General features: G+C 37.4%; 1 protein-coding gene across 4 annotated transcripts; it reads right to left on the bottom strand.

Annotated features, from left to right (window-relative positions):
- Positions 1 to 2,004: 2,004 nt before the first annotated feature.
- csf1b (colony stimulating factor 1b (macrophage)) lies at positions 2,005 to 21,722 on the bottom strand. 4 transcript variants are annotated; one of them, XM_079896357.1, is made up of 10 exons: positions 21,454 to 21,722; positions 19,521 to 19,634; positions 18,797 to 18,910; positions 18,615 to 18,677; positions 11,185 to 11,355; positions 6,514 to 6,700; positions 6,235 to 6,371; positions 4,118 to 4,164; positions 3,930 to 3,970; positions 2,005 to 2,800 (listed from the first exon to the last, which is right to left on the bottom strand). In XM_079896357.1, the coding sequence occupies exons 2-10, from the start codon at positions 19,566 to 19,568 to the stop codon at positions 2,748 to 2,750; spliced, it is 861 nt and encodes a 286-aa protein (XP_079752483.1). In that variant the 5' UTR covers positions 19,569 to 19,634; positions 21,454 to 21,722; the 3' UTR covers positions 2,005 to 2,747. The 4 variants fall into 4 exon arrangements, with proteins under 4 accessions (XP_079752483.1, XP_079752484.1, XP_079752482.1 ...); XM_079896358.1 differs by lacking the exon at positions 21,454 to 21,722 and adding an exon at positions 19,854 to 19,919; XM_079896356.1 differs by lacking the exon at positions 21,454 to 21,722 and having other exon boundaries at positions 19,521 to 19,729.
- Positions 21,723 to 22,538: the final 816 nt, after the last annotated feature.

The following is a 22,538-nucleotide window of genomic DNA, read 5'->3' as shown; positions in this document are numbered from 1 at the left end:
TCTCTCAATTTCTCCAATTAAGTAATTTATGTTTGTCTCTTATCTCATTTTCAGTGCCATTTGAGTTTAGAATCAAAAGGAGGATGCAGAAATAAAATACAGTGTGATCAGTCAGACGCACAGTTGCACAGTGCTCATTCAGTAAATGCACAGTTAAACAGATGTGTTTTGAGTCTGGATTTGAATGTGACTACTGGAGGAGCGCATCTGATCTCTTCTGGAAGCTGGTTCCAGCATAATAGCTAATAGCAGACTCACCATGCTTTGAGTGAACCCTTGGTATTTCTAGCTGATGTGATCCTAATGATCTGAGTGATCTGTTGGGTTTATATTCAGTGAGCATATCTGCAATGTATTGAGGTCCTAGGCCATTGAGTGATTTATATACCAGTAATAATACTTTAAAATCAATCCTAAATGTAACTGGGAGCCAGTGTAAGGACTTGAGGACTGGTGTGATATGTTCATATTTTCTGGTTCTGCTCAGAATCCTGGCGGCAGCGTTCTGTATGAGCTGCAACTGTCTTATGGTCTTTTTGGGAAGGCCAGAGAGGAGTCCATTACAATAGTTCACCCTGCTGGTGATGAAAGCATGAACAAGTTTCTCTAAGTCTTGTATGGAAACAAAGCATCTAAATATTTTTGAAATGATAGTATGCTGATTTAGTTATTGCTTTGACATTACCACTGAAACTAAGGTCTGACTCCAGAATCACACTAAGAGCGTAGTGTTTCTTTACAAAGTGGCATCGCCAACTACTGGCCTGGCATGAATAATACAGCGTTTTTAGTCGTTTTCGCGGACCCGTGTGAACGGGGATCGTGTAAATGTACCCTGAGGTGTGCTCCTGTTTCTTGTTCAGTTAATTATTAGTGTGTATTTAAGCCCTCAGCTCTTTCTGTTCATTGTTCGCTGTCATCTTTACTTAAAGGGATGGTTCGGAGTAAAATCAACCTAGGGTCCTTTGCACCATGACCTCGAGCCAAACACCCCCCAGAAGCCTTTTTTCCCTTGGTTGAACATTATTAAAGTTAGAGCTTATTTAGAGAAATCAGCCGGCTTAGTGCAGGCGCTAATGGATCCTGTGCTGTATCTCGTAAATTACCCCATTAATAATGCCCAGAATGGTACCAAACTTCTACAGTAGTACAAATAGGTTCTGTAATCATAAGACAAGGCATTGGAAAGTTTGTAAGTACATCAGGAGTTTATTTAAATAACACTTGCCTGGCGGCTCATGCTGCTGCTAACCCGGACGTCGACGTCACTTTCAGGGGTTTGGGAAAAGCACGTAAAAGTCCTGGCAGAAAGCGATGCATAAAGATGTTGTGTATGTAGGGTGTTTGGCTCGAGATCATGGTGCAAAGGACCCTAGGTTGATTTTACTCCGAACCATCCCTTTAAGTGCAGTGCATGTTAACTTACTCCAGCTCCTGAATGTTCCTGAATGTTTCGATTTATTTGAATCTTTCTGTGTAAAGCGTGTTGGACTACTGCATTACACTGTGAATATGCCCACTCAGCATTTTTAGAGTAGACCTTCAAATCTCATTCACAAGAAGCTACATCCTGTTTTTCTGCTTAACAAAAGCTCTTCCTTTTTCCCTTGGATGACTGGCTTGTTGTAATCATTATCAGACGTCCGAAAAACTCTACCACATTTCCTTGTTTTTGATTCCGCAAGAAGCCTTTGAGTGTTTAATGCTAAGCCAAACAGTGACACACACTCCAGACAGAAACAAAATGCAAATGAAAACACTCAAGTGGGTCGACCGGAAACATTCATGTCTGGAAATGTTTTCTTCTGTTCCTTTATAGTATATTATGCCATCCTGCATTGATTTTGGCTTTCTGTGGCTTTGTCCTAAACCACATTAAAGTTCCCATATGCTGCACTTATAATATAAAGATTGCAAAAGCAAGGTTCGCAGCGAGGAACTATTTTTGGTTCCCCCAAAGAACTTTTCAGTGATCAGCTCTTAAAAGAACCATTTTTTTTTCTTAGTGAAGAACATTTTAATAATCTAAAGAACCTTTTTCCACTATAAAGAACCTTTTGTGAATTGGTAAGGTTCCATGGATGTTAAAGGTTCTTAATGGAACCTTCCAATAAAGAACTTTTATTTTTAAAAGTATGCATATCTAAATATGAACGAGCAAAACTGCTCTCTTAAAATAAATCTGTTTTGTAAAATGTGCTGTTGTCAACTCAAACAGCATTTTCATATCAGTATGTCACTGGGGGAGATAGCCTTTTGACCTCTTTTTGGAAAATATGTTAGATATGCGAGTGTTATCTGGAGTATTTTGCCTATTAATTGTTTGCACACAAGTTTAGCTCAACCCTTAAACCTGGAAATGGAAAGAAATGAAAAAAAAGTTCTGTATTAACAAAGGAAAACTTTACTGTAAGATACTGCCCACATATGAACAATAACAGCATTATAGTAGACTGACAACTGAAACAAACTATGATTGACTGATTTTTCTAGTTGTTACAGGTGCTTTGTGGATTGATGTAACTGTAGAATTACTGAGCATGCAATACTTTGACTTTTCCAGTAGTCCAGAAATAGATGTTTGTAATAATATGCACATTTACATATGTACAAGGCCCAAGATGTATTAGTAATGTTAATCAGAAGTATATCTTAAGTCTGTTTCCGCTGCTGTTGGAAACACCGTCTGGTGATGTACTGTTTGCTGTCTTCTCAGAGTCTGAGAGTTGCTGTCGTTCGAGAATCAGTTAGAATGCAGTGGAGAGGTGTGAGCCAAGCGCTTTCCGTCGGTCAGTCTGGTCTACAAAAGATGACAAAGGAGAAGGAAGTATATGAGCACATCTGCACTATAGTTATTTTTCAGAATGTTAACGATCTGAATGCTGAGAGTTCTGAGTAGTTTGACAAGTGTTGAGTATACAGTTTATATGAGTGTGTGTGTGTGTGTGTGTGTGTGTGTGTGTGTGTGTGTGTGTGTGTGTGTGTGTGTGTGTGTGTGTGTGTGTGTGTGTGTGTGTGTGTGTAGGTCTATCAGTTTATCATTCTTATAATAATTCATTCTCTAGACTAGAAGTTTGTTTGTCGTTTTATTTTTATTTATTTTTTGTCAGCCAATAAGATTTATTTCAAGTACCGCCTTCAATAATTACATTTAATTTAATACTTTTTGTGTTTTATGTTGATTATTTTCATTTAAAAATTATTTATATTTATTTTACATTTTAATAACTTAGTTAATTATTAGCTTTTCATCAAGAACATTCACTCATGAACGTCCTGCAGTTCCCCAGTTTATGTCAAAATGTTCAACTAAGGATTTTCTTTTTCTTTTTTGGACCTTTTTTATCACTTGCATGCCATATTCAACATGTTTTATGTCCTTCCAAGGCCATCTGACCTCTACTGATCTCAATTGATTGTGTGCTGAAGATAATATCTGAAATGATGTACATTTAAGTAATAGTATGAACATTCTGTCAACATTTACTCACCCTCAAGTTGTTCCAAAACCTGTATGAATTTATTTCTTCTGCTGAACACAAAAGAAGATATTTTAAAGAATGTTCGTAACCAGACAGTGGATGGGCCCCGTTGAATATACAAAAAATACTATGGAAGTATATAAGGACCATCAACTGTTTGGTTACCGACATTCTTCAAAATATATTTTTTTGTGTTCAGCAGAGGAAAGAAATGCATACAGGTTTGAAACAATGTGAGGGTGAGTAAATGATGACAGAATTTTCATTTTTTTTAAGTGAACTATTCCATTAGCATTACCCAAAGTCCATTACTTTTGTCAAATACCAAACCAAGTATCATATTTCTATTCTAGGTATTGGGGGATGTATATAGGTATTCATTTATTTTTATTGTCAATTTTGACGTTGATGCAAAATCAAGCAAGGACTTAAAAAACAAATACTTACATACTTCCTCTTGGATTTCAAAGTTTTCGACAACTTGTAATCTGTAAAGAGAAATTTTGATATTCCTTTGCTATATGCATAGTTTTGACATATTATGTCATAGGTCAAAGCATTCAAATATATACGGTGTGTATGACAACATCAAAACATTGTACAGCAAAAATCGGTGAGATAAAACACAAAGTTACCCCCAGTCCGATGACATTCTTGTTCTGTGAAGCTGGCGTTGCAGCTTCTGTTGTGGAAACAGAATTACAAATGAAATTACATGCATGAATGATGTTACACATTCAACAAATACTCTTTTCATTTTTTACTTCTCGCTTTTTGTTACTCTTTTTAAAAACAGATACAGTTTAAGTGTGAGGTTCGATGTACTACTAGCTGACCTAATGATGATGAATGTAAGATGTGAGAAAAATCCTTCACAGTCTTGTTTTTTTTTTTTTTTTTTTTTTTCAAGTTATTTCTGGCTCCAGTTTTAATTTTTAGCATGACAGCTGACATGGATAAATATCCATTCCAAATCCATTTCATGCTATTAAGATGCCTACAAAACACTGGCCACTGGCAAAAGATCTAGCCTACTAATATAATAATAATAAAAAATATATATATATATTATTATTATTTATTATTACAATGTAACATTTTAATGGCTGTCAGTGGAGAATAATGCTTTTTCTGCCAGATGGTGTAGTTACAATATCTACCAGCTGGGGCTAATGGGACCATGTTTAACAGACAAGTCAGTGTGTGTATACTTGGTGTGCATTACAACATGACAAAATATTATTAAAACATAATGATTTAAAATGTACTTTAAAGTAAAACTTGTCACAAAACATAGTCATTAAAGTGTACTTTCTATGTACGCATAAGTGGCCTTTTATTTCATTAACATTATCTATACAGTACAAAGTTTAAATAGCCTATATATATATGCCTATACACTTTTAGGATTTGAAGTACACAACAAGAACGCATTCTATAGAATTAAGTGCACTTCTTTTTCACAAGGGATCCTATTCCAAAGTGGGAAAAGATTGTTTGTTTAGATAAGGATACAAATCTTTTAAGTCATAATTCACAGTCAGACTTGAGGCGCAACACCTCTATAATCTATAGAGAACTTCAGTAAGGTGATAATAGCATCATGTGGTGCTGCTTTTCAACAGCAAGAACTAGCATATATTGCTAGAGTACCTTCTAGCATGCTAAATAACTGACTTATGGCTGTGTCTGAAATCACATACTTTTAGTATGCGAAAAACAGTATGTAAAGAAGTATGTCCAAAATCACAGTACTCATAAAAGAGTAAGCAAAATGTACCCGGATGACATACTACTTCTGGCAAGATACTGAAAGTGCGCATACGATGGACACTTTACTATCCTATGAGGCCACGGGAGAGGATTTATTAATGGCAGTGAAGCAACTCAACATTTAGTGCTGGGTAAGTTACTGTAAAAAAGTAATTCATTACTATCTACTAATTACTAATAATTAGATTAATCACTCTCTCTAAAAAGTATGGCATTACTAATTACATTCTTAATTCCATATCAAACTTGACCAGTTGAACAATAAAAGAAACTGCTCTTTTAATACTTTTAAAACTGCTCTTTGCTCTTTCAAATAAATAATATAAAATTGCATAAAAGACCAAAGTATTTAAAGGCAGAACATACATTTTAACATTAAACTTTATTTCGATGTTTAATCCACTATTGTTTTACATAGAATTGGTCTGTAGTCTTATACAGTATTTAATACAATTACATCAGAAGTAACTGTAATTAAATTACAGAAAAATAAGAGATATACCTTACTTTTTCAAGGGAAAATTAATTAAATTACATTCATTAATTATTTAGCAATGCATTAAACCCAACACTGGTCACATGATGGCAACATGGCCAATGTAGTACATCCGGATTACATTCATGATCCTACAGACATTCATACTATATAGAATATACGATACAATACCAGAACAATACCAGATTGAAGTGAAGCACATTGTTCTGGCTGGAGGTATTTCATCGTGAAGCACTATCAGAATCTTGCCAAGTCTTTGAAATAACTCGAAAATGTGTTTGTCACTACCTGTCATCAAAATACGTCAACAAAAGCACCAGAACAAGTGACTTTATCCATATAAAATGCTGCTGACAATCATGAAGGACAATACTTTGCCTGTCTGACCTTTTGGAAACTTATAATATTATAACAAATTGTGTGCATAAAAGCTTTGGACGCAAATAAAAATGCTCTTATGGCATTTATGAAGAAATGACATACCTTTCTCTCTAGAAGGCAGTAGGCAGTGAGAAGGAAAAGAAATCCTCCACAGATGGAGACCACAATGAAGCCCAGTCTGTAGAAATTATCACTGGAGGACCCCTGAGGAGCTTGCCCGAATAATCCCACCGCAAACTCTTTCAAAGGACAAACATGTGGTCTTAATCATTGCTGGAGGGATGTGTGTGTGTGTGTGTGTGTCTTGCCAACAGCTTCAGCTTGTGAACTGTACCTGTTTTGTTTTTTCATGTAGACAAATGTATGTGTGTGTGCAATCACCTGTGCTAGTGGTTAGCGGTGTCTCAGTAGGAGATACATTGATGTTGTACTCTTGCTCGCAGGTCCAGTTAACAGGAGTGTTAGTGGATGTGATGAGATGCAAGTAGAGGGACAGAACCTCCTCGACTCTTTGAAGTGCCTGGACTGGAGTCTCATTGTACTGCCTCTCGAATGCTACAGGGTCCTCCTGCAGAGAGTCAGAGTGAAAGAAAAAAACAAATATAAATACTGAGAGATCAGGTTCAAGTGTAATTTAACATTGTGGATCTTAAAGGGATAGTTCACGTAAAAATGTCAATTCTGTCATCATCTACTCTGCTCAACCTCATGTTGTTCTGAAACCACGACTTTCTCTTTTTTTCAGCCGGACATAAAGCTCTCAAGCTTAAAAAAGAACACAACAGTAACATCAAAGTATCATAAATGTGGACCATCCCTTGTGAAAAAGAAGTGTGTTTACTTGAATTGAACGTGCACTTGTAGTGAACTTCAAATCTTAAGTATGTACTTTAAAAAAAAACTATACTTGCAGATTATATTAATGAAAAAAGGCAACTTAAGTGTACTTATAAAGAGTATTCACTTTCATGACAGTTTTTTAACACACTTAAGTACTCTTCATGTCAAATTAAAATCATTGTTTAAATATTTTTTTGTCCTACTTTAAGGTACACTCTTATTTTGATATGTTGACTACCGAATTAAACACATGTAAAGTGACATTTCATATTACCTGTAAAGTTTAAATAAACATTATCCTAACAAATGTGCAATTATTGAAATACTTGACAATAGTTTCAATATAAATTACATTAAAGTATATTTTAGCACATTCAGCAGTAAAATTTCAAAGTCAAATATTTCAGTCAATAGGAGTAATTATGCGATTACAAATAAAGATGTTCTTAAGACTTAAGTGTTTCAAAAAAATCACTCTGAAGTTCAGCTAACTGATTTTAATATGATTGAAACTAATACATTTGTATTGAATTGCTATTAACATGCATTTAAGTGTCTAAAAATATTACATTCAGTTTGCACATAAGTATATACTTTATTATTTAAAATATAGCCTAACAAGTACTCTTTTTAAAACTATGCTAATTTGTACTTCCTTTTCATGAGGGATATGACTCGTTTGAGGAGCAGAAATTATATATATATATATATATATATATATTATAGTTTAAATTAATAATATATTTATTACAAATATCTAAAAAAAAAGATATATATATATATATATATATATATATATATATATATATATATATATATATATATATAGTGTGTATTATACACAACCATTCAAAAGTTGTTGTTTTTAAAGATTTTTTATTTTTAATTTTTTTGAAGTCTCTTATGATCACCAAAACTGAATTTAAACATGAAAAAAAAAAAACGTTTGAAGTTCAATTTGTCAAAGTGCGTAGCAGGTTTATAAATTGGCCTCAATATTTTTCCTCCTTTGATCTGAATGTGGGAATCCCTATGATAAAATGTTGGAAATGCATCTCAGAAGCTCACGCAAGTTTAAAATTTTTCAAATTGTTTTTCAGTTTTATCATCAGCAAAGCTAGAGATAAATGTTTCCTTAAGTGTAGTTTGAATGGATCCCATAATCCACATGCTTTGCGTCATGCCATGAGAGATTATATTTTGATGAAGAGGGTGCTGAAAAAGTTTTTGCCTCATGCCACACAAGTGTGCATGTAATTTCAGTTAGTAATGACATTGTCAATAAATCACTAAAAGCTTCTTATTGGGAATAAAAGAAAAAAATCGGTTGAAAGCAGGTACAGAGGCTGTAACGATGCCTTTTTCACATTACAACTATAACAAAGTGACAGCATGACTTCTTTTTACTTTTTGTACTTGAAACCACATTTCCCACGCACTGATGATATACGACACCAGCTGCCAGATGGAAAACTTCTCAAGCTGGATTTGAAGAAATATTTTTTTAAATAAATGAAAATGACTACAAATGTGACAGGGTTGTAAGTAAACCAATTAACAATGCTCAACTAGCTTTCTATAAGAAGAAACAAATATATCCTCAGACATCTTTACATTACTATAGGACTTCTAAGGGTTTTACTGGAGATCTGTGGCTCTCACGACAAGAACATATGAGGAGTGCAGATTTGATCAAAGATATGGACCAAAATTTGTGCTTGAGTGATGTCTCTGAATACATTTCATGAAAGAGTGGATCAGTTTTAGCCTTTCATATCGCAACATTATATAGAAAACATAGCCAACTCCAGACTGCTACTTCTGAAATGTGACCCCTGAGTATTTAAAATCTGTTTGTGGTTTCACAAAAGACTAAACTCACATATACATACAAACACTCTTGAAATGCTTCTGCGATTTATGTAATTCCAATTTGTTCAGACCAAAGTCAAGCAAACCTGCCATTGAAATGTAGGCCTTCAAGATTCTCTGTCTTGCAGTCTAACACTTTACATTAAGATGGTGAAAAATTAGTTAATGCAATGGGCAAAATGAACCACCAGTGAACAATACTTTTTTCACAGTGTCCTTGTTACACGTTACATGTAGTTAAAGTAGTAATAATTATGAATTATGCATAATTACATGCAACTAACCCTAAACCAAACCCCAATCCTAACCCTATGTTACACGGATACCTTAAAATAAAGCGTAACCCCAATTTTTTTTATCATTAATTAATCTTGCTTGGTAAATGTTCATTTCTACAGCCTACCAATAGATTTTTAATGTTGGATTCCATGTGTTAAAAAGTTGCACAGTAACCATACTTTTTAAATGCTGTGAAAAGTGGATAACACTTTACACAAAGATTATATACGTTAACAATTGTTAATGCAATGAACAATATCATTATTTTATAGCATTTGTTAAGTAAAGGAAAATAGACAGTGATTAAAGGGTTAGTTCACCCAAAAATGAAAATTCTGTCATTAATTACTAACCCTCATGTTGTTCCAAACCTGCAAGACCTTAGTTCATCTGCGGAACACAAATTAAGATATTTTTTATGAAATCCGAGAGCTTTCTGATCCCTCCATAGACAGCAACGTCATTGCAACTTTCAAGGCCCAGAAAGGTAGTAAAGACATCATAAAATAGTCCATGTGACTCCAGTGGTTCAAATGTAATGTTATGAAGCAACGAGAATACTTTTTGTGCGCAAACCCCCCCCCCCCCCCCCCCAAAATAACGGCTTTATTCAACAATCTCTTCCACGTCATTCTCCTACGCTGTTGACATAGTGTACACAGTGCAGTGCTTCCGGGTTCTACGTCAGAACGCCGCCTCACTATTGGCCGGCTCATGGGTCAGCATCACACTCGTGTGTCGTGGTGCTCACGTGACCAGCATTGGCCAATAGTGAAGCGGCATTCTGGCGTAGAAAATGGAAGTACTGTACTGTGTTTACTACGGGAATGGAGTAGGAGATCTGACACAGAAGAGAAGAAATTGTTGAATAAAGTCGTTATTTTTGTTTGTTTGTTTTTTCGCAAAAAAAGTATTCTCGTAGCTTTATAACATTACATTTGAAGCACTGGAGTCACATGGACATTGCTGTCTATGGAGGGATCAGAAAGCTCTTGGATTTAATCAAAAATATCTTAATTTGTGTTCCGAAGATGAACGAAGGTCTTACAGGTTTGGAACGACATGAGGGTGACGGAAATTACGGAATTTTCATTTTTTTGTGAACTAACCCTTTAATGCAACTCAGAGGTGGCATGTATGTATCTACACTGCAATTATAATTGCATACATAATGTTATGAGATTGTTTTAAATATACAATTTTACTTATATACTGTACATGTAACCAAGTTGGTGGCAAGTCACTGTCTTAATAAGTGAGTCATTGAATCAATCATTCAATGGATTCTTTCAAAACAGTTAATTCATTTAGGAACAAATGGGTCATAGAATCATTGACTCATCTGATTCCTTCAAAAAGTAATGTGGCTTTGCTTTGAACTATTTTCATCTGAACCTAAATTGTAAGTTACTTATTGATTTTTAGACAACAGTTCAATAACTATTTCATATCAAATTTGCAACCATGCTGATATTTGCATAGCAAGATGAAAACAGCAACTAAGTAGCGCAGTAATATATAAAAAAGAGTAATTTACACGCCAATCAATAAGAGACTCAAGATGCTGCCAGTTGCATTTGTATGAAGTGAGAGATGCCAGTTTAAAGTAGCGCCGGTTTCAGTTACCAGATGGGTGACTGATGTATGGCGAGTAGTAGAAAATATCAGACCTCTGAATGCAGCGATGAACCAATCAGAATGGAGTATTCCAGAGAGCTGTGTAATATGTTAACTACATCATAAAAATAAAGGTTCTAAAAGGGTTTTTTGCAGTGATGTACTTTATGTACTGTAAAGAACATTTTAATAATCCAAAGAACCTTTTACCACTATCATAAACCTTTTGTGCAGTGGAAGATTCCATGTTAAAGGTTCTTAATGGAACAATCAATGCCAATAAAGAACCTTTATTTTTAAGAGTGAAATTTAACCTTATTGTAAAGTGTTACCAAAAGAATCGTTTTTTTTTTTTCTTGACAACTATTAACTAAATTTAAAGTAGCCTAGAGAACCTTGTTAAGACGTTTTGTCCCTGAGATCAAGATTTGTGAGTGCAAACACCTCCAGTTCTTCATTCAGTAAAGGTATGCAGTGTTGAGAGTAGATGTTGAGAATGAGGTTCTGTATGGAGACCACTGCTTGAGCACTTCCTGAGCCCCGCACGTATTTGAAGTGGACGTTGAACAGTTCAAGCACCCTTGGCAAAGTAGCCTTCACATAACACACAACGCTCTGAAAAAACAAAGAAGGAGAATGAGTAAGAAAGAATAAAAGAATAAAAGAATGAGTAAGGAGAATAAAATCTGGCACATTAGCATGTGTACTTAACTTTGCTTTCAAAAGAGATAAGGCAGCTGGCTTTGGTTTTGCTGGAGAAATCAACATGTACTTTGTGGATAATTTTCTGTAATATGGGCAGTAGCGGTTCCTGGCCATGACACATGACACAACAGAACTACTGTATAAAGGCTATTCACATGAGCACGCTCTGCAGAAGAAGATCAACACCTACTTCGTCATTGCACCTTTGGCCTCGCCCACTGGCGTGTTAGTGAGATGACAAGGAGAGAAGAGTGATACAGGATCACTGGAACTAAAAATAACATTACCTTCCTAATGCTAGTAATGTGGTCATTTATTTTCAACATTGTGAATGTCTCAGTTGAGCATTGTTTATTTGTTCAGTCCATTTTACTGTGGAATCTTTGGTAAATCAGTCTCAATTTCGGAGCAGGCTTTGCAAACAGACTTTTACAATATGAACTTGACAGTATTGCCACAACATGTAAGTAACCGTGTTAATTCTGATGCCTGATCTATGTCCAGTGATTTCTGATATGTAATGATTCATGTACAGTCAGATGTGCTTTGTCTATGTATCAGTAAATCAAACCAGTGACTAAAAGGGCAACTTCACATTGTTTCTCTTAATAGGATGAAAATAATCTGTTATTTAAACTGTGATTAAATTATATATAGAAAGCGATCAAAGAATGCTCCCTTTACAATCGCTAGAGCTATGAATCAATCAGCACGAGTTTATCAGTGACTGAGTTCTGGATTCGCACCAAAACTCCTATTATAATCAATTAATCTCTTATTTACAGTGGTGGACAGAAGTAATGGCACCCCTGGTAAATATGATCAAAAATGGCTGTAAAAAAATAAATCTGCATTGTTTATCCTTTTGATCTTTCATTCAAAAAATTCGCAAAAATCTAACCTTTCTTTGAAGTAAAAGAATTGAAAGCGGGGAGGAAATCACATTATGAAACTAGATGTACCGCATCGCGGTACAAAATATGACCGCCGCTCAGGCCTGCACTGGCTTTCCACAAAAATAAATGACGTGGAGTAATTTGGCTGTATTGCGTGTTTATGTATATACCTAAAAAAAGTAATAGTATGTGCATGTCTGTCTGTGTGTGTGTGTGTGTGTGTGTGTGTGTATGTGTGTGTGTTTGTGTATGTGTGTGTCTGTGTGTGTGTGTGTGTGTGTCTGTGCGTGTATGTATGTGTGCGTACATGTGGATTTGTATGTGTGTGTATGGGTGTGTGTCTGTGCGTGTGGATGTCAGTGTGTGTGCATGCTTGCGTTTGTTTGTATTCCTGCATGTGTGTGTGTGACAGTATCATCCTAAACCAGCAACCCTTCGCTCAACAGCACCATCTACAGGCCGATGAGTGTACAGTCACTAAATGTGCACATAAATGAATTTATTTTATACCCCCCCATGGATGAAATTCTACAAAACTTAGCAGAGGATACCCCCAGAGGATGTCAAGTTAATCATACACATGAAATATGGTGCAGTTCTGAACATCTCCACTGAAGATAGGGGCGATTAAAGCAGAATAATATTGCATTTTCATTTTTTATGGGAGGGGCGCAAATCACAAATGAGTGATTATGGGCTAGGTTGATGTGGGCCCTTAAGAGCAACATACCATAAAAATTTCTTCATCCTCGGTGCCACGGTTCAGGTAGTTATTTAGGAAAAACTGCATTTTTTTGGGTTTGGGGGGGCCCAGCGCGGGGGGGGGGGGGGGTGGGGGAGTGGCCCCCGGGGACCAAACGAAATTTTTCCGTAGAAGTCTAGTGGGGCTACATGCTCACCAAATTTCATGTTCCCCGGTGTTTCGGTGTCCCTGGTATCGTTGACGAAAAATTTACGGGGGCCCCAGCGCAGGGGGGGGGAAGTGGCCCCCGGGGACCAAATGAAATTTTTCCATAAAAGTCTAGTAGACCAACATACCATAAAAATTTCTTCATCCTCGGTGCCACGGTTCAGGTAGTTATTTAGGAAAAACTGCATTTTTTGGGGTTTGGGGGGGCGCGGGGGGGGGAGTGGCCCCCGGGGACCAAACAAAATTTTTCCGTAGAAGTGTAGAGGGGCTACATGCCCACCAAATTTCATATTCCCCGGTGCTTCAGTGTCCCTGGTATCGTTGACGAAAAATTTACGGGGGCCCCAGCGCGGGGGGGGGAAGTGGCCCCCGGGGACCAAACAAAAATTTTCCGTAAAAGTCTAGTAGACCAACATACCATAAAAATTTCTTCATCCTCGGTGCCACGGTTCAGGTAGTTATTTAGGAAAAACTGCATTTTTTTGGTTTTGGGGGGGCCCAGCGCGGGGGGGGAGTGGCCCCCGGGGACCAAACGAAATTTTTCCGTAGAAGTCTAGTGGGGCTACATGCCCACCAAATTTCATGTTCCCCGGTGCTTCGGTGTCCCTGGTATCGTTGACGAAAAATTTACGGGGGCCCCAGCGCGGGGGGGGGAGTGGCCCCCGGGGACCAAACGAAATTTTTCCGTAAAAGTCTAGTAGACGAACATACCATAAAAATTTCTTCATCCTCGGTGCCACGGTTCAGGTAGTTATTTAGGAAAAACTGCATTTTTTTGGGTTAAGGGGGGCCCAGCGCGGGGGGGGGGGAGTGGCCCCCGGGGACCAAACGAAATTTTTCCGTAGAAGTCTAGTGGGGCTACATGCCCACCAAATTTCATGTTCCCCGGTGTTTCGGTGTCCCTGGTATCGTTGACGAAAAATTTACGGGGGCCCCAGCGCGGGGGGGGAAGTGGCCTCCGGGGACCAAACGAAATTTTTCCGTAAAAGTCTAGTAGACCAACATACCATAAAAATTTCTTCATCCTCGGTGCCACGGTTCAGGTAGTTATTTAGGAAAAACTGCATTTTTTTGGTTTTGGGGGGGGCCAGCGCGGGGGGGGGGGAGTGGCCCCCGGGGACCAAACGAAATTTTTCCGTAGAAGTCTAGTGGGGCTACATGCCCACCAAATTTCATGTTCCCCGGTGCTTCGGTGTCCCTGGTATCGTTGACGAAAAATTTACGGGGGCCCCAGCGCGGGGGGGGGGGGAGTGGCCCCCGGGGACCAAACGAAATTTTTCCGTAAAAGTCTAGTAGACAAACATATCATAAAAATTTCTTCATCCTCGGTGCCACGGTTCAGGTAGTTATTTAGGAAAAACTGCATTTTTTTTGGGTTAAGGGGGGCCCAGCGCGGGGGGGGGAGTGGCCCCCGGGGACCAAACGAAATTTTTCCGTAGAAGTCTAGTGGGGCTACATGCCCACCAAATTTCATGTTCCCCGGTGTTTCGGTGTCCCTGGTATCGTTGACGAAAAATTTACGGGGGCCCCAGCGCGGGGGGGGAAGTGGCCTCCGGGGACCAAACGAAATTTTTCCGTAAAAGTCTAGTAGACCAACATACCATAAAAATTTCTTCATCCTCGGTGCCACGGTTCAGGTAGTTATTTAGGAAAAACAGAATTTTTGGGGGTTTGGGGGGGCCCAGCGCTGGGGGGGAGTGGCCCCCGGGGACCAAACGAAATTTTTCCGTAGAAGTCTAGTGGGGCTACATGCCCACCAAATTTCATGTTCCCCGGTGCTTCGGTGTCCCTGGTATCGTTGACGAAAAATTTACGGGGGCCCCAGCGCGGGGGGGGAAGTGGCCCCCGGGGACCAAACGAAATTTTTCCGTAAAAGTCTAGTAGACCAACATACCATAAAAATTTCTTCATCCTCGGTGCCACGGTTCAGGTAGTTATTTAGGAAAAACTGCATTTTTTGGGGTTTGGGGGGGCCCAGCGCGGGGGGGGAGTGGCCCCCGGGGACCAAACGAAATTTTTCCTTAGAAGTCTAGTGGGGCTACATGCCCACCAAATTTCATGTTCCCCGGTGCTTCGGTGTCCCTGGTATCGTTGACGAAAAATTCAGTAAGGTGACGGGAAAAAAAAAAAAAAAAAACTTTGACAATCCCTATATGACCGCTTTCGCTAGCTACGCTAGCGGCGGTCATAATAAATGTTTTTCTCCAAAACACGTCGGCCACAATTATTGGCACCGCTAAATACCTCTGAAGTACATTCCCATTAATATGTACCTTTATTTAGCACACCAGGGTGACTGGGAACATGAAATTGTCCAGCTATGTCTTCTTGTTTCACAGGAGTTTAAATATGATGAATACACAAAGGCAAAATTTCTTTAATCATCCATCACAATGAGTAAAACCAAAGAATTTAGTTCTGATGTGCATCAAAAGATTGTTGAACATCACAAAATAGAAAGTGGCTGTAAGAAAATAGCTAAAGAATTGAAAATCCCCATTTTGACCATCAGGGCAATAATTAAGAAGTTCCAATCAACTAAAGATGTGACGAATCTGCCAGGAAGAGGACGTGTGTCTATATTGTCTTAATGCACGGTGAGGAGGAAAGTTTGAGTGGCCAAAGACTCTCCAAGGATCACAGATAGAGAATTGCAGAGATTACTTGAGTCTTGGGGGTCAGAAAGCCTAAAAAAAAATGATCAACAACCCTTACACAACCACATGTTGTTTGGGAGGGTTTCAAGAAAAATGCTCCTCGCTCCTCCAAAAATAAACTCCAGCATATTCAATTGTCAGACACGGCTGGATCTTCAAAAGGGACCTGATTCTATGGTCAGATGAAACAAAAAAAGGACTTTTTGGCAGCAAACCCACCAGATGTGTTTGGTGCAAACAGGGATAAAAAGTACCCCATGCCTACGGTTAAATATACTGCTGAATCGTATAAGTTGTGGGCCTATTTATTTGCTGGAGGTCCTGGACATCTTGTTCAGATACATGGTATTATGGATTCTAGCAAATACCAACAGATAAAAAATCAAAACCTGACGGCCTCTGCTAGAAATCTTATAACGGGCCATGGTTGGATCTTCCATCAGGACAACGGTCCAAAACAAACATCAAAATCAACACAAAAATGGGTAACTGAGCACAAAATGAAGCTTCTGCCATGACCGTCCCAGTCCCCTAAACTGAACCCTATAGAAAATGAGTGGGGTGAACTGAAGAGAAGAAGCACCAACATGAACTTGTGAATCTGAAGGATCTGGAGAGATTCTGTATGGAGGAATGGTCTCTGATCTCTTGTCAGTTATTCTCCAAACTCATCAGGCATTATAGAAGAAAACTCAGATCTGTTATATTGGCAAAAAGTATTTAATAACAGGGAGCCAATAATTATGGCCAGCGTGTTTTGGAGAAAAACATTTATTTTATAATGTGATTTACCCTCCACTTTCAATTCTTTTACTTCAATGAAAGGTTAGATTTTTGCGAATTTTTTGAATGAAAGATCAAAAGGATAAACCATGCGGATTTATTTTTTACAGCCATTTTTGATCTTATTTACCAGGGGCGCCATTAATTCTGACCACCACTGTAAATATTTTTTGCACCATGGTTTGTACAGTTAGTTATGATGAAACTATTCGATAGAGTGCCGAAATCGAGTTGCAATGACGAGATCATTGCATTCATGCTCTCAACATGTCTGTGATCAGCTATAATATGGATCACTGCAACCTTTCATGCCACGATCTAAATGCTATAGATCTAAATATAATGCTATAATCAACACCTTTCTCAATTAGTTAATCTTGAGAGCTGTAATAGTAAAAATGCACTAAAAGTTTTTGAGAGATTTCCACATGTAATACTTATTTCATATGCAAAGATGTTAGCCAATCACAGCAGTGGACGCCCCTTCAAAATCAGAGGGCTAAAACCAGGGTAGGAAAAATGACTTTTATTTCTAAATTTACTTAATTTTTTATGTGCACCCCAGGAACATTATAAGTACACCCCAGGAAACATTAAAAAACAATAAAACAATGCAGTTCATGACCCCTTTATAATAGTCTAGAAAATCCGAAAAATATTTGTTGCAGAATGCTGACCACATTTACAATTTATTATTAATTTAGTGTGTATAGAGGTCTAAATATTTTAGTGGGGCCCTGCCCCATCTGTCTTTACAGACAATCTGCGGCTGAATATGGGTAACACTTTACAATAAGTTTCCACTTGTTAACATTAGTTTGACAAATGGAAGGATGCGGCCTCTGAACTGGGGCGCAGCTTTTGTACTTACATCAACAACAACAACAAAATTGTTAGGTACAATGCATGTTGTATTGAAAAATACCTTTTCTGCTATTGAGGTGGGATACAGGTAAGTTTAGGGACAGGTTTGGTGGTCTAGTTGGGTTTAAGGGTGGGTTCAGGGGTTCAACAGTGTAATTATATATGTAATTACAAAAAATTATTACAGCTGTAATTAAATGCAGGTACTTTTTAAATAGAAGTACAAAGAAGTAAATAGTAGAAGTAAAAACCTGAATGAGATAACACAATGAGAACTTTGTATCAAATGATTCATTTAAATGTTACAAAGTAGATAAAGACACTTAATATAAAGTAGGTCCACAACATTTGAACATTGAACATTGAAAATGCATATGTTAATACTATTATTTTATGGACCTTAATGTGTGTAATGTGAAAATAAATGTGCTAACTAACTAATGTTCAAAAAGATTAATAAAAACTGTACTAAATGTATTTCTTATTGTTTGTTAATATTAACTAATGGGACTTTATTGTAAAGTGTTACCGTCAGTGTTGGGGAAGGTTTCCTCAGGCTGAAGAAAATGCTCATTCATACCTGTACAGTAGAGTACAAACCTTTCAAAAAGTAAGATATTTTGTTGTAAATGTAAAAGTAATGTGTTCCTTTACTAGTTTACATATCCTTTACATAACTCGTATTACTTGTAACGCGCTACCCTCAGTGCTGATTACTGTAATATGGTCCTATTGAATATGCTTCAGATTTAAGAAACTAAACTAAAGTTCAGAAGTTACATACAAAATGGTACCAACAGATACATCAAAGATCTACATCAAAATGCCTGCTGAATTCAACCATGTCATGGATGCCACAATGGAAATCTCATCTATGAGTGATGACATTTTGGAGTGAGCATCTAATCTAAAACACACCTCCAATTTTGCTGCATTTCCAAGGGCAGATTCGAAACAGAAGATTTTGGAATAGAATCTTGTATTATGGAAAGAGCACAAACCTGTTTTTAAACATTGTTTTAAAAGTAGAGCAAGACAATGTTTTAAAGATGCTCTTACCAGGTGTTTTCTCTCAATGAATGAATATGTGATTGAACAGCCAGTCCGCAACTGGTTACTGATCTGAAGAGTAAAAAGACATGAGATGAAAAGTTAGGAGACATTGCTAGGCTTTGAGCTGCCACATTTAAAAAACATCAAAGGATGACCCCTTGAAGTTTTATTGAGATGTGATTCCTCACCAGTTGTTTTAGTTGAAGCAGGTGGTCCATGGTTATGGCATGTTTGCAAGGACCAGGGATGTCCATCATGGAGAGGGGAACACACAGTAGCATGAGAACACACACATTCTTCCCCTATAGTGACAAGCAAAGAGAACATAATGATTTCTGAAGGAACATGTGACACTGAAGACTGGGGTAATGATGCTGAAAATTCAGCGTTGTATCACAGAAATAAATTACATTTGAAAATATTTTCAAATAAAACAAAAAACATATTTCATATACATATATACTGTCATGAAAGCTTTTTCTTGCAAGTTGAAAATGTGTCTTTTTTGCCATGTCACTGGCAGCTGTCTTCCCTTACTAAAAATATTTCTTTCTTTTTCTTTCTTTCTTTCTTTCTTTCTTTCTTTCTTTCTTTCTTTCTTTATCTTTTTGTCCTTCTCTCTGTCGGCACTGGATCCTGATGCTTTTGACATTTCTGCATCTGCTCCATTTTTTTTTAAAGTTTCTTTTGAAAGTTAGTTTTATTCGAGGCAGTGAATATCATAATTTTAACAGCCAGCATACACTGAACAATAACTTGTGTTCAATCCTTATCAAGATCAAAATACTTGTACTCCAGAAAATGATAACATTGCTGCTTGTCTTTTGCATAATTCAAAATCAAATCAGTAGGGGAGGTGTTTCCAGCTTTTAGAAAGACCACATGAGGTCCACTGAAGACCTTCAAGCCTACCTTAGTTGTGTAGAAGTGAAGGGGTGTAGAGTTGTTCATCTGGCTCATGGATCCAGCAGGAGAAGATTACAGTCCTCAATTAGATGCATTTGAGCAGATCCAGGTGATTTTTTGCTGTGAAGAGTTGAAGCAGAAGGACAGAAAAGCTCATAAAGAAATCGATCCACTATATAAATTAAAGCACTCTGACCCAGACATTGAATTTAATGCACATTACAAAGATTAAACAACTTGTGTCTAGTGAATTTTCTCACAGCAACTCTCTCTTTCCCTTCCCTTCACCCCCTCCTTGTCTTTTTCATTAACTTCTTCTCCGCCTTTTCATGCCCATACCTCTCTCGTCCTCTCTTTTTCTTGCGTTCTCATGATTCATAATGGCTTTATGAAAGCAAGGTTTCCTGCTCACGTGTCTTTTCAAATTTAAATACTTGGCATGCCTATGCCTATGTATTAAATGTGACACAATTAATTATTTGATTTCAGCCTCAGGATCTTTCTCTATCCTTCCCACAAACCCCGCTATGACTCACCCATCTACCTGTTTGTGTGGTTTTCCCACCATTCTTTTGGTATGCTGATGCTCAGATATTCTCCATGTTTCTGGGATAGATTTGAACCTTCTGAAGCATGCTGAGAGACATCTTAACATGTCAACTGTCAGAGCAAAAGTCACTGCTCTCAAGAGAGGGGGAAAGACGATGTTCACCACAGGCTTGGACAAGATTAAAGAACAAGGTGTCAATAACAAATTCTGGTATTTCCAGGGCATGAAAGAACAACTGTTTTCCGATGAATTGGTGATATTTAATGTTGACTGCAAATATGTTTTAAGAATTTATGTTCTGTCATGCTGTCATTGCCATTTGCCAACACACACGATGAAGACAAAAGGAGTTTTCCAAAATATAAATTCTTTATTAAACAAAACTAAACATTCAGGAGATCACTTGGAGAACAATAAGAGCAACACAAACCACACATAATGCAAATGAGAACCAACACAGAGTAACTGAAACATATATATATATATATATATATATATATATATATATATATATATATAGTAACCATAGGAACAAACTAGCAAAATTGATCAGGGGCTTAGCAGTCCGAGATGGTGGGAGCGAGGACAACAGTGGAGCAGAACGATGGAGCAAAACCATACTTAATGCAAACGAGAATCAACAAAGACTATAATATAAATATATTTTTGTCTATTTTTATTCGAGGCAGTGAATATCATAATTTTAACAGCCAGCATACACTAAACAATAACTTGTGTTCAATCCTTATCAAGATTCATCTGCAGAGATTGATTTAACAGTCCAGTCACGTTTCTGCCAATTAATAGCCTACAAAAAAAGGAACTTATTTTGAGTTATTAATTGACTGACAGTAAAAATCTACACACACACACACACACACACACAAATTCACTCACAATGCAAACGGCTGTAAAAAAAACCCCAATTGTTCAATTTTAATAAAGTGTGTTTTGTGCTTTTAAATATGTTTAGCTATGTTGCATTGAAGGTAAACTGAATCTCTATTGACAATGCAGCACAAGCAGATGTACCATATCAGTGGATGTGTGACGTAAATGAATGAATGTGAACATTTCTACAAAAGAAGCATCTTTAAGAATATGTTAGACATCCTGGAGTAAAGAAGTGCATAAATACTACCACGTCATCCCCCCTGAATCGTCTTAACAAAGTCTAAATACTTGTACTCCAGAAAATGATAACATTGCTGCTTGTCTTTTGCATAATTCGTTAGCCTCATAGCATAATTGCCTACATCCTATTTTTAAAAAAAAGGACTTAGGCAATTATGCTATGAGGCTAACGATATTCAAAATCAAATCAGTAGGAGAGGTGTTTCCAGCTTTTAGAAAGACCACATGAGGTCCACTGAAGACCTTCAAGCCTACCTTAGTTGTGTAGAAGTGAAGGGGTGTAGAGTTGTTCATCTGGCTCATGGATCCAGCAGGAGAAGATTACAGTCCTCAATTAGATGCATTTGAGCAGATCCAGGTGATTTTTTGCTGTGAAGAGTTGAAGCAGAAGGACAGAAAAGCTCATAAAGAAATCGATCCACTATATAAATTAAAGCACTCTGACCCAGACATTGAATTTAATGCACCTTCTTGTTAAGCAGGGTACAAAGATTAAACAACTTGTGTCTAGTGAATTTTCTCACAGCAACTCTCTCTTTCCCTTCCCTTCACCCCCTCCTTGTCTTTTTCATTAACTTCTTCTCCGCCTTTTTATGCCCATACCTCTCTCGTCCTCTCTTTTTCTTGCGTTCTCATGTTTCATAATGGCTTTATGAAAGCAAGGTTTCCTGCTCACGTGTCTTTTTAAATTTAAATACTTGGCATGCCTCTGTATTAAATGTGACACAATTATTTATTTGATTTCAGCCTCAGGATCTTTCTCTATCCTTCCCACAAACCCCGCTATGACTCACCCATCTACCTGTTTGTGTGGTTTTCACACCATTCTTTTGGTATGCTGATGCTCAGATGTTCTCCATGTTTCTGGGATAGATTTGAACCTTCTGAAGCATGCTGAGAGACATCTTAACATGTTAACTGTCAGAGCAAAAGTCACTGCTCTCAAGAGAGGGGGAAAGACGATGTTCACCACAGGCTTGAACAAGATTAAAGAACAAGGTGTCAATAAAAAATTCTGGTATTTCCAGGGCATGAAAGAACAACTGTTTTCCGATGAATTGGTGATATTTAATGTTGACTGCAAATATGTTTTAAGAATTTATGTTCTGTCATGCTGTCATTGCCATTTGCCAACACACACGATGAAGACAAAAGGAGTTTTCCAGAATATAAATTCTTTATTAAACAAAACTAAACATTGAGGAGATCACTTGGAGAACAATAAGAGCAACACAAACCACACATAATGCAAATGAGAACCAACAAAGAGTAACTGAAACAATATATATATATATTAGTGGTGGGCATAGATTCATTTTTTTAATCTAGATTAATCTCGT

Source organism: Squalius cephalus, assembly GCF_949319135.1.
Source record: "Squalius cephalus genome assembly, chromosome: 16".
Classification (NCBI taxonomy): Eukaryota; Metazoa; Chordata; class Actinopteri; order Cypriniformes; family Leuciscidae; genus Squalius; species Squalius cephalus.
This window is presented reverse-complemented; position numbering and strand designations above follow the sequence as displayed.